The 12,076-nt window shown below is 41.1% G+C and overlaps 1 protein-coding gene across 4 annotated transcripts in view; it reads right to left on the reverse strand.

Moving 5' to 3' along the window:
• MAGI2 (membrane associated guanylate kinase, WW and PDZ domain containing 2) overlaps positions 1–12,076 on the reverse strand; it is a 1,283,361-nt gene that overhangs the window by 273,615 nt on the left and 997,670 nt on the right. For all 4 annotated transcript variants that reach the window (XM_081147187.1, XM_081147188.1, XM_081147190.1 and 1 more), the window contains one exon: positions 935–1,056. In XM_081147187.1, coding sequence (XP_081003313.1) covers positions 935–1,056 — 122 coding nt within the window. The remainder of the gene's footprint in view (positions 1–934; positions 1,057–12,076) is intronic.

The following is a 12,076-nucleotide window of genomic DNA, read 5'->3' on the forward strand; positions in this document are numbered from 1 at the left end:
ATTTGGAACAGCAAAACTGTACATGGTAACTTAGTTATTTTGTATGATACTTTTGCTGTTGTTACATTTTTGGTGATATGTAATGGACAAACTATAAAATAATGAGTTATTATATTCAAATTTTACTTTGTCTATTTACATATCATATATATCTTTGTTAAAAATAGAGAAAGCTTCTTTAAATTAAAAATTAAAAAAACATATAATCTTGTCACCTAGGTTTCCTTTATGAAAGGAACGTTTACAAATGGAAAGCAGTTCAAAAGGAGACCTTTACATTCGCGGTGACTGTGCCGTAGTGCACGGGGTGAAGATCACCAGCAAGCCAGTCTAGGCCTCCCGCCTACAAAAGCGGCCTTGCTTTCGCGATGAGTAAGAGCCCAGGAAGAGGTGAAAAGTGGGTGCAGCCTCTCACCCCCGCGTGGCTGAGGTGTCGGGCGCGGCAGGCGGCCCGGACCTACCGACCCACCAGGGCCCCCGGGCGGCGGCGCGGGTCCCAGGACAAGTGCCCGCGCTGCGCGGCCTTCCCGGGGCAGCGCGGGGGGCAGGGATTTGGGCCCAGGGACTGTCGATGAGGAGTTGCCTACCGTCACAAAGGAGAGCAAGCCTCATTCTGGTGCTTGGTCTTTTGAGGACAAAGTTATGATTCTCTATGTATCTCTGCAGTTTAAAGCATCACCCTCAAGCCCAGGAGCCGCGCCCTGGCAACGAGCTGTACATTCCTATAAGGCGCCCTGCGGGCTTTAACTTATCTGTGGTGGCCAAAGGCATTAGTCTAGAAACAGCGAACACCCAGCTAACGCTAACAGACGGGTTTGTGGAAAGCAAATCAATTCTTTGAAGCGGTTCGAGCTAAAGGCATGTATGTTGGAGGAGCGGGCAGTTTCAGAGACCGTTCTTCCCCTTGAAACGTCTCATGGTGACAGGTACGAACCTCGGAAACCTGGGGCCTGCAGGGGCTTGGTTCCAAGTTCCGTGTGGGGCATGTTATGCTGCTGTAGCTTCCTTTTTGCTTCCAGGACAGGGTTTTCAAACTGTGTTCTTCTGTTTATGTGGCTGAAAAATAAAAGTTTGAATTAGGATAACAGTGGGGCAAAGTCATTTAAGAGAACATAGGTACAGCTCTGCAGAGAGCAGGTGATAAAGGGACACCTTAGGCGACTACAGTCAAGTGCCCACCAGGCATGAAGTCAGCCTCGCGGGCGCTGGCCTGTGCACAGCATACACCTCTGTGACAAGAGCAGAGTTCTCAATGGCTCCATCATATGTTAGTACATTAAAATTGTGTACCATGCAGCCAGAAGAATTAGAATGTGCTCTTGCTTTCTGGTCTACTGTGTTAGTCTGAGATCAGTTTGGTGCATTAAAATAAATGGTCAACAAGTGAAATTTATAGCAAATGGTGTTGGAGAGAAGAGTATCATTTAAGCTTTACAAAGTCCCTGGTGTAAGGTAATCCACTGATTACTCTTACAGCAACCAAAGTCCACACTTTTTAGAGTCATAAGATCTGGACTGAAGGGCTGGATATAGGAGAAAAGGCTCCCAGAGACATTATGGAAGTTGTAGAACACCTACCTACCTGTAGGATGGTTGACTCTGAGATCAATAAAAAGTTGAGCATTTACTTTCTGCATAATGAGGTGATAAATTCATAGATACTAGACACACAGTGGCTGAAAGCAACTGTGAATCAGCTAAACCTACGGCTGATGGTATAAGCATGCCTTCTAGTATCCTTATAGCATAATGAATTCTTCCATGAAATTTAGAGTTCCCTGTCCACAAAAAGGCTAGAAACCAATGACCCTGCCCCGCAGCAGTGCCTTGTAGCTCTTTCTCTAGGATACGAATGCACCACGAGCAGCCTGGCATCTACATTGATTTCAGTTCTTTGTATATACAGAAACAGGATTATGGATTGAAAGCATGAAGAAGAGACGGGTTAGAGGAGGAAGGAGCAATTACTGAGTACTCAGCTTGGTGCCAGCTACTTCATATAAATCTCCTTAGTTAAGCCTACTGGCAACAGTCTTGGATTCTAATTATCCCATTTTAAGGCAATGAGATTGACACACTGGAGGCAGAATGACTTGCTATAAATCACATGCCCAGTAAGCGGAAAGATGGGGATTTGAACGTGTCTATCTCTAAGATGCATCGCCCATCACATACCTCCTCTTTTCAGTGTATGATTTCACAGTGGCAAGTGCACACATATTTAATGTGCGTGTACACACACACACACACACACACACACACACGTGCACACACAGCCCTCTCACTTTATGTCTTCTAAAACTGCACGTCAGAAAGCAGAGGAGGTGAAAGGAGCAAAATGTCAACAACCAATTTTATATTAATACAAGTCATATAATTCCTGGTGAGAGAGAAAATCGATGACTAGAAACAAATGAAAACAATTGCAATATTTAATTTCTTCCTCATGGGGGACAGGGTGTGGGGCAGCTGCTGCCAAACAGGTTCTGCAGTCAATTAGTCTTGGATTAAAAATCCAGCTCCACCACTTGACTAGCTGTGTGACCTTGGCAAGCTATTAAACCTGAGCCTTAGTATCTTCATCTATAATGAGCAAAATATCCCCTTCCTCCTGGGGCGGTTGCGAGGATTCAATGAAATAATGAATATTGGCACAGGGTTTCAAGCAGAGACGTACTCAGTAACTAGCAGCAGCTGTTATCATGGCCACCACCAGCATCGCCTTCTCATCACCATCACTGTAATGGTTGTGAGTCCACACGAAAGGCTTTGCAGGGCTGGGGGCACTGTAACAACACCAGGACCTTTCTCTGATACAGCCTCTGGTGCATTTTAGAATGGGGGTTCTTACAGCAATGTTGTTTGGTATTGAAACTCACTGGTATGGGGTTCTATGTATATCTGTCTTATGTAAAATTATTTCCCACTGAAAGTAAATGCTACTGTGATGCTCTTGTAAATCAGGGAGTCACCATGGTCTGTGGTATATACAGAACTATGAGCTTTCAACGCTTCTTTGCCCCATAAACTCAGACAACGCCACTCTTATTTCAGAAGGGTCAGAGTTTGAAGCCGCTCCTCCCTTGTCTCCACATTCCCTTACTAAAATCCTTGAAATATTTCTATTACCTAAAGGAACATTATTCCTGACTTTGCCCTTACTTATCTCTGTAGCTTCACCTTTGGCTGTATCACATCACACACCCTTTGCTTTCGACATACTTGGAGCTACTCTCATCAGCAACACCCTACTAAGCCTCTTTTCCAGTCACATGAGATTCAGGGTATCCACAGTGCAGTGCCTGAAGCAAGACCGCCTGGGTTTCAGGTGGCATCTTGGGCAGATTACTAAATTCTCTCAGCATCAATATCATCCAGAAAATGGGGACATTAACTCCTTGAGGTTGCTGTCTAGATAAGAGAAATAATGTTTGCAAAGCACAGATACATAAGGAGGGCCCCACAATTATAAGTTATAGTTATTTTGTATTCTTCAAGGTATAACTTATTCTTCAAAAATAACTTATTATTTATTACTATTATTAATAACTGCTGCTGCTGTTACTGTAATCATTATCTCGATGCTTTTTCCATCTGCCCCATAGCTCCTTCCCTAACCTCTGCCAGCAACATTCCCATCCTGCGTTATACTCTTCCAGTGGCTCTCTGTTTACTTATTTTCTTATACCCTGCCTCATCATTAAGAGGACTTGAATCACTTTTAAAGAACTGCAATGAAAAGTAAATAAAATCAGAGTGAAGTCAGTTGAATCTGAGTGGAAGATCAATAGACAAAATTGATAATACAGTGTCCTACTTGTTTACTGGAGTTTCATTGCAAATTAGCTTTGAGCTTTCTAGCTGCTAATTCAATGGGAGGAAGAAACCATTTATATTCTTCAGAGTATTTAAGATAAACCAAGACAGTTGTTCAGAAGGATATAGTATTCCTGTTACTGAGTCTTAAGATCATTCTTTCTAGGTCTTCGATGAATAGGTTTCTGCGATGTAGTACACAACATCCTAATTGATAATCCACAACAATGAATTTAAAGAGCTATCGTAACCCTACCATACTGTGTTTCAAGGACTGATTTTCATTTTTATTCCCTTCTTTAGATTGTACACACCTGTGTACAGGGTCCATCTTTATGTATTGAGCATTGGACAGAGTGAAAGACAATAATTTTTAGTTAAATAACTAAATGATGTGCCTATGTTTTAAGACTTTTGTTTACAAATACATGGTAGTGATTTTGAGAAACTAAGAAACAATGTTAAAGTGTACCAAACTATCAGCTTTTCTCATTTCCTATCTGTTCTATTTCTCTTTTGCTAGGTCATTGTCCATCATATGCATAACTTTATCCTTAAAAAACACATTACAAGAACTTTCTGGGGTACATTTACATATACTATTGGGTTCCTCCAACTTGCCACCTGCACATGATGATTTCCTTAGAAAAGTCAATATGTAGTCACCTGCTTTATGGATACTATGCTGAAAATATTCCATTCACCACCAAAGTGAGTTTCCAGACTTAAGAGATAATGAAAATATCAGTGAACTAGTCTGGCATGCCTTGTACCCCACAAACAGTGGAAGCTGGGTGTAGCTTTAGTATCTTGAGCCAATAGCTACAGAGTATTTACATTGTCACAAATGAAGTCATTCATTTAAAACTTAAAATGCTCCAAAGCTTCGAAAGCCCTATCACAAAGAAATGTGATTGTAGCTGAATAGGGAAGCCTTGTCTTTCTTATGCTTCCAGAATGAATAGTTTCAGGTCCCTTTAGCAAGGACTTGGGGGTCTTACAATGTGTACAAAGTATGTGAATGACAAATGCCATCTCCTCCTCTTGTTTAGACTCTGTGTGATAATAACTAACTATTTCATGTAGCTCCCATACAGAAGGGGACCTGGGAAACCACCAAGAGTTCTTAACTCTTTAATTATATCTAGTCTATTGTCACATTTTACTAATAGAATCTTTAGGTGTTAAGGGCTAAGGGGGTAGATATATATTCTGAAGTGGGTATATCCTAACACCACCACTTACCCTTTACAAAAAGGAAAGACTACTGATGCTTCCATGTTAGAATGGCAAAGGGATCAGGATACTCAAAGATAAGATTCCATCCTTGAGCATCCTATATGAGGCAGTGCTCTGTAGTTCAGGATGAACCTGAGCAGCTTAAAATAACAAAAACAAAAACAGAGAAGACTCAGGCCCACCTTAAATCAGTTGAGCCATAATGTCTGAATGGGGTACAGGCACTGGCATTAAAAAAAAAAAAAGCTTCCTAGGTAATTCTAATGTACAGCTAGGGTTGTAATTCCCTGAGTTAGAAGATGAGAAAGTCCTAGCCAGCGTGGCTCTATTGGCTGAGTGTCGTCCTGTGCACCTAAAGGTCACGGGTTCTATTTCTGGTCAGGGCAGATACTCAGGTTTCGGGTTTGATCCCCAGTCGGGGTGCACGCAGGAGGCAGCCGATCAATGTTTCTCTCTCACATCAATGTTTCTCTATCTCTCTCCCTCTCTCTCCAAAATCAATTAAAAAATAAACTAGAAGCTGAGAAAATGTGAATTGGTAATTGAATAAGGGGGTTCTAGCCTGATAAGATTTGTGTGAAAGTCTCATTTTCTGTATGGAGCCTTGGGTAGTACTAGTACTTCAGAATAGAGCACTTGTGCCATCAGAATTTTCAGAAATGCACAGAGTGAAGGAAATCTTTGTAGTTAATTGGCTATGATGCCAAAGGTAGTCCTAGGTCAGCATTCTGTTTGACTGCTACCTTCTTCAGTGTGGGGAGGCCTGGGAGAAACAGGAGGACAGACATACATCCTGGGCCCATCAGTACACACGGGACAGGTCTGCTGAGGGTTATGAAGGCCATCACTTGACCCTCACTCTACCAGTGTTCCCTTCATAGTCCAGGCTGTTCTCCCCACCTTTCTTCTCCTGTGTCTTTGGAGAGGGACACTTTTAGTGCATGGTGACCTTTTATACTGGTCACCATCTTGACTTGAGTTGACAGTTTAGAAATGGATCTTTGGGTAAGTGTGAGAGACAGAAGAGAGCAACTTTCAAGTGGAGATATATCACAAGTAAAATATTTCTAAGGTGGTCAAAGAGACTCCACTAATTTCTTCAAGGGATGAAGTAACCAGTGCTCAATAAATATTTGTTGAGTAAATGCATAGATGAAAGCAGGCATGCATGAAAAGCGATAGGTGTCACTATTTTCCAGTTTAACTCTGTCATGAAAAGTATGTTGTGACAGTCAGAACTCTACGTGAAGCTTAGGGCCAGCTGATGTGATTTAACCAATCTGCATCTGGATAAAGACCCGTGGAATCCTTCAAAACAGAGAATCTTTCAAGATGTTCTTGTGATAGGTGAAAAAGTCACCCTACTTTGGTGATGAAAGATTTGGATGTGAGGAGCTGATAACTAGCAGCTGCTATCTTGCATTAGAGTAGAAATATGCTCATATGGAAAAGCATTATGTTAGGGAAAAAACATGGGAGCACCAGGGAGTGGGAGATTGGCTTGGGGTTTGGGGTTGCAGCTCAGTATGTCACCTTTTCTATTCAAACTTGTTCTTTGGGGAGCTTCCCCAAATCTATTTTACTTAGATTTCTTTCCTTCTTTCTTCCTTCCTTCCTTTCCTTCTTTCTTTCAAAACAGAATAATTCCTAAATGAAATCTGAGAGTGTGAATTTCCTGGTTGCTAGGAATTCCCTAGGCTTTCTTTGACCCCAATTCTGATACCCACACTGCTGGGTGGTCAGAAAAATCTGCATATTACCTCCTCACATTTGAACCTTCAAACTGTAGCTACAGCAGCAGCCAAGTGTATATATCACATATTCCCTGTCTGTATTTTACTCATTTTGATACAAGTCTTGAGAAGTCTCCATAAAGTTTTCTCTCCTATCAAGTTTAGATAAACGGAATAAAAACTACTCATGCTTTAGAGACATAGAGAGGATAGCAACCCTACAGGGCTCTTCTGGGGTCAACCCATTTCACAGAAGACAGGGCAGCATCAGAGCTTGGCTAGTGCGGTCACATTGCTGGCATTCACCCCAAGCCCCACTACATCCTAGGCGGGTGACCTTGGGCACATCATTTACTTTCTCTGTACTTCAGAATTTTTCATTGTAATTTTGGGATAAAAGTAATATCCACCTCATAATGTTGTTGTGCTTATTACATGAATTAAAATGAGTATATCACTTAAGACCAGTGCCCAGATGAAATACACAATAAATGTTGCCATGATGCATCAAATATTTGTTTCTCAAACATTCTTTCGTAAGCACAATGGTAGGGATTGCAAGGAAGGGCAAAGATCAATCAGACATGTAGTCTAGTGAGGGAGATAAAACAGCAACAAGAATAATTATAAAGTAGAGTTTGCCTAATACAACGAATACCTTACAGTGTTTTGAAAAACCTGAATTTTAAAAGTACTAATGGCTAATACTTTAAATATACTTTATTTTAAAATATGAGTTTTGCATAAATGGAAGATTGAATTTATTTTACTTGGAGCATTAAAAAACACACAGAATAATTGAATCCTGCCTCTGGAAAGATTTCATCCCAATTCTACTAGTTAAGTGATCACTTTCTTTCTATAAATGGCCATTCATTCTACCTCACTATATACCTGAGGGGAAGGTGGGTGGGGAGATTGAATCATTCATGTGTTACTTTCTCTGGCTCTTCCTGGACAGCAGGGTGTTTGATCTGGGGACACAGTGTCATGGTGGGAGGTGGAATCACGGCTGACTGAAAAGAGTATCCATACATTGGCACTGAAACTCTCACAGCTAAGAAGTCTTTCCTCCACTCCCCAAGAGCCTGAGCTTTTCAAATGGATATATTGTCAGATAAATGAGCTCACTCCCCTTCCCTCCCCAGTAGTAGTGCTAAGTTATTTAGTTAAGGCATTAACATGTAAGATGTATTTTATGTGTATCTTATTACACATAACTTAGCCATTATTATTTACCAATTAAATAATAGAAAACTTGACATTTTTACACCAAGCAGAAACGGCATTGTGCACTGTCAATCATTTCATGAAGGCTCTGGGACTACAAGATACATAGACTCATTTAAAAAATTTCAGAGCATGCACTTAAAAATGTTGTTTTCTATCCATCCCTTCTTTTTCTCATAAAATGTCTCTCTTAAATATTATTGTTGGGTGTTGTTATCAAAGGTATTTCTAACCTTTTGCTTCTTGTAGGTTGAGTGAAAGTAGTAAGTTATCAACTTAGAGGTAGGATAGAGCTTGCCTAGAGGGACACTGAAAGACTCCACTGTTTCAAGATCTTTCTGTACTGAGAGACAAGGCTAACAAATCCTTCCACTGGTGTTTGCCAGCCTTGACAGAATGGCTTAAGTCCTTCAAGTCTCAAATACAAATTTATTAATTCATCGGTGTGCTTGGCACCAGGGATACAAACATGAATATGACACATGCCCTCCACCAAGAGGGCCCATACTCCATTGGGGAGACACACACCTCAGCTAGCCTAGGACTGAAGTGTCTCCCAGGGCATGGAAACTTCCGTTTTAAAACCTGGACAGTCCTGGGTAAATTAGAATGAGTTGGCCATTCTACAAGTGACCAAAAAAATATAACACAAGATAAAAAGCGCTGAAGTTTGTATGTACAAAGTGAATACTCAAGGGAGAAAAGAGGACTCAGTCTGATGGTTGGAGAAAGCCTCACCCGGGAAGTGGCACTCGAGCAGATTCTAGAAGGAGGGGTATATTTTGACAGATGAGAAGGGGCCATTTTAGGAAGAGAGTAGTGGATACAGAGGTGTTCAGGAGCACTCAGTTCTGCTCAGGCAGAGCATGTGGCTGTGAACACAGACATGCCTGGGATTGCTTGGTGGTGGTGGTGTGGGAGGAGGGAGGAGGGACAGAGGGTGAAGTTACGAGACTGGAAGGGTGCTTCCAAGTCATGGTGTGATGTTTTACCATGTTTCAAAGTCTCCCTACTTCCGTTATGACTTTAGTCTAATGGACAATCGTAGCTTTGAAAGTCTCTGTCCTGGAGTTTGTGCCTTATCCTGATTGTAAGGATGAGCTTCACCGTACCTACCACACAGGAAAGTTGCAGTGCTCCCCAGAGCTCTCAATCACTTCAGCATCATTTACTAGTTATGTACAATGTGCTAATTAATATTAGGGGCTATGAGACTGAATAAGAGGTGCTCCGTGACTATGAAGAGTCACATTTTCCAGGGAACTAGATGTTACACTGTGCTAGGAGGAGTGAGAATATGTTGAACTGGACTGCTATTTCTTAATACATTATTTATAAGTAGTTAAAATGTGAAGTCACAATAGAGCCTAAGTCCACGGAACTCCAAGAAATATGATTAACTGTTATGTAGCTGTGCATACACATCACTTATATATAAAGATAGATGTACACAGCCACGGATATAGGAATACTTTGGGGCCTGACTCCAAAGAGAATTGAAGAATTACCAAGGACACTCAGAGCAGTGCAGAATCCTGAGTACAACATCACTGCTGTCAGGGATTGTGCGTGAAGGAGGGGTCAGGGAAAGAGTGGTAATGAGGGGAGATGGACAAGACTGGGGGCAAGACTGTGGCAGATTCTGAGTCAGCAGGACATGAAAATATTTCCAATTCTATATAATACCCAAACTCCCCAGGTTTCCAAGTCCAATAATCAGAGTGAGGAAAAGTTTTTAAAAAGTATTATTCTTGACTACTGTGTCTTATTATAGCTCAGACCAGGAGGAAATAAAATACATAGCTATTCCTTTTATATGCTAGAAAGTAATGCAAGAGGAATTAGAAAACTACCATTTAAAAACACTTTAGATGAATCTTAAAGAGGAAAGGACGTACTGCCTGGATGCCTAGAATCTGCACTGGACCTTTCAACACCTGGCTGCTAATAAGTGTCCATGGGGCTGAGTGCGGGCAGGAGGCTCTCATTCTAAAAAGATAAGAATCCAGGGAAGAGAGTCAAGGAAGAAGAGAAGTAGTGGGAATAGAGAGCAAAGGTTAGGCAGAACCAAGAGCAAAGGAAGGTGCTAATAAGTTACTTCATTGCTGTTTTTAATAGATGGCTTTTTGAGGGACACCTATTGTTGCAGAGTTTTATATAGTTAACACATTATGTCTGAAATTATGCCATTGCTGGAAGAGCAAAGCTTCATACAGACTAGAGCAGCCATCTTCAACTGGTGTGCCACAGAATTACTTTGTTTTTGGGGTTTTTTTGTGTTAATACTCACCTGAGAAATTTTTTTCCCATTATTTTTTCAGATAGTGTGAAAGGGAGGAAGGGGGGGAGAGAGAGAGGGAGAAAAAAAGAGAGAGGGAGAGAGAGGAAGAGGGAGAGTGAGAAGGAGACAGAGGGAGAGAAACATCGATGAGACAGACACATCGATTGGCTGCTTCCTGCACGTGCTCCAACCAACTCTTTGGATTGAGCCTGCAACCCTTCCATGCCCGTGTCAATGCTCTAACCACTGAATAGACTGGCCAGGGCACAAGAATTTTTAAAATATGCAATACATGACTATTTAGTTGGGGTACTGATCTCTTTTCCCTTAGATGGTCAAATAAAAAAATGACAACAGCCAACACAACAATAGCTGTCTGGTAGGAATGAATCAAAATTATACTTATTTTTTTGTGTGTGATATTTGCAAAAATATATTTTTTGGTGTGCTGCAAAATTTTGGTAATTAGTTTATGTATGCCATGAGATAAAAAAGGTTGAAAATTGCTGGACTAGATGATAGTTTCATTCACATATTTTTTTGTTCCTTTCCATAATACACATGCAAGGTTGGTGAATTTAGACCCCCCCCCCCCCATTGGCTGTTTGTATTTTTTATTCTAAATCTCTACATAAAGATGTAAGGTGCAATATTGGATATTTCAGAAGAATATACCATTTTGCAAACTTTTAAAGTTACATAGTTGCTGTTCAGATTTAAATTCTATTTAATAGATGCCACAATTTGTGGAAAGAAACTGAAGAATGAGTGTTGGCCTTGTAACGAAGGAGAGAATAAAGGGAGAATGGTGGGTGGTAGGGGTGGGAACTAACACTCATCGAACAAGTACTAGGTGCTTCAGCTAAACAGGCTTCATGCCTGTCATTCATCTGCTCTTCAGAGACATTAAGCAATTTTCTGCAGGTCTGACAGCAAAGGGCAGATGCGTGAATCAATTCCAGCTCTGTGTAGTGCCAAATCTAACAATTTTGATTTATGTGGTTGTGACACACATATACACTTACTTTTCAAGTAATATTACTCATATACATGCAGGCATGGTCTGTGTTTGGTAATTTGTAATATACTTGGGGCAGGTGATTCTCAGTTTCTTTTTATCAGTGTTCACTGTAAAACTTACACATCATTGTAAATTACCTGCTGACTTCCTGAAGACAAAAATGTGAAAACATAGCACAGTATTTTTTAAGAAATATATCCTTATTGATTTCAGAGAGAGGAAGGGGAGAGGGAGAGAGAGAGATAGAAACATCAATTGATGAGAGAGAGTCATTAATCGGCTCCTGCATGCCCCCTGCTGGGGATCGAGCCTGAAACTTGGGCATGTGCCTTGACAGGGAATGGAACCACGATCTGCTAGATCATAGGTTGATGTTAAACCACTGAGCCAGGCAGGCTGGGCTAGCACAGTATTTTGATTATTAAATTATTTTTTTTTAAAGAACCCAATGATTATGTGCATGGAAATAAGGACTCACCATGTTTCACAAGAAAACATGTGTGTGGGTATGTTTTGCATTTCGTAGAAAGTGAGAAATGAAATGGTAGTGAGAGTATGAATGGCTAGCAGGACGCCTGGCTTAGGGTAACATGGTTTTCCAGCCAGAAGAGTCTCTTGCAAGGGCTGCCTTTCAGCTTCCCTTAGGGCTTGTCCTAACTCTGATTTTCTAGTGTTCTGCCCTTGCCAACACTGGAAGTTGAACATGGGCCATGCCTTTGGCAATTATGATAGTGATAAGATGATTCTGCACTAATA

Source organism: Miniopterus schreibersii (assembly GCF_964146895.1).
Source record: "Miniopterus schreibersii genome assembly, chromosome: 9".
NCBI classification, from domain to species: domain Eukaryota; kingdom Metazoa; phylum Chordata; class Mammalia; order Chiroptera; family Miniopteridae; genus Miniopterus; species Miniopterus schreibersii.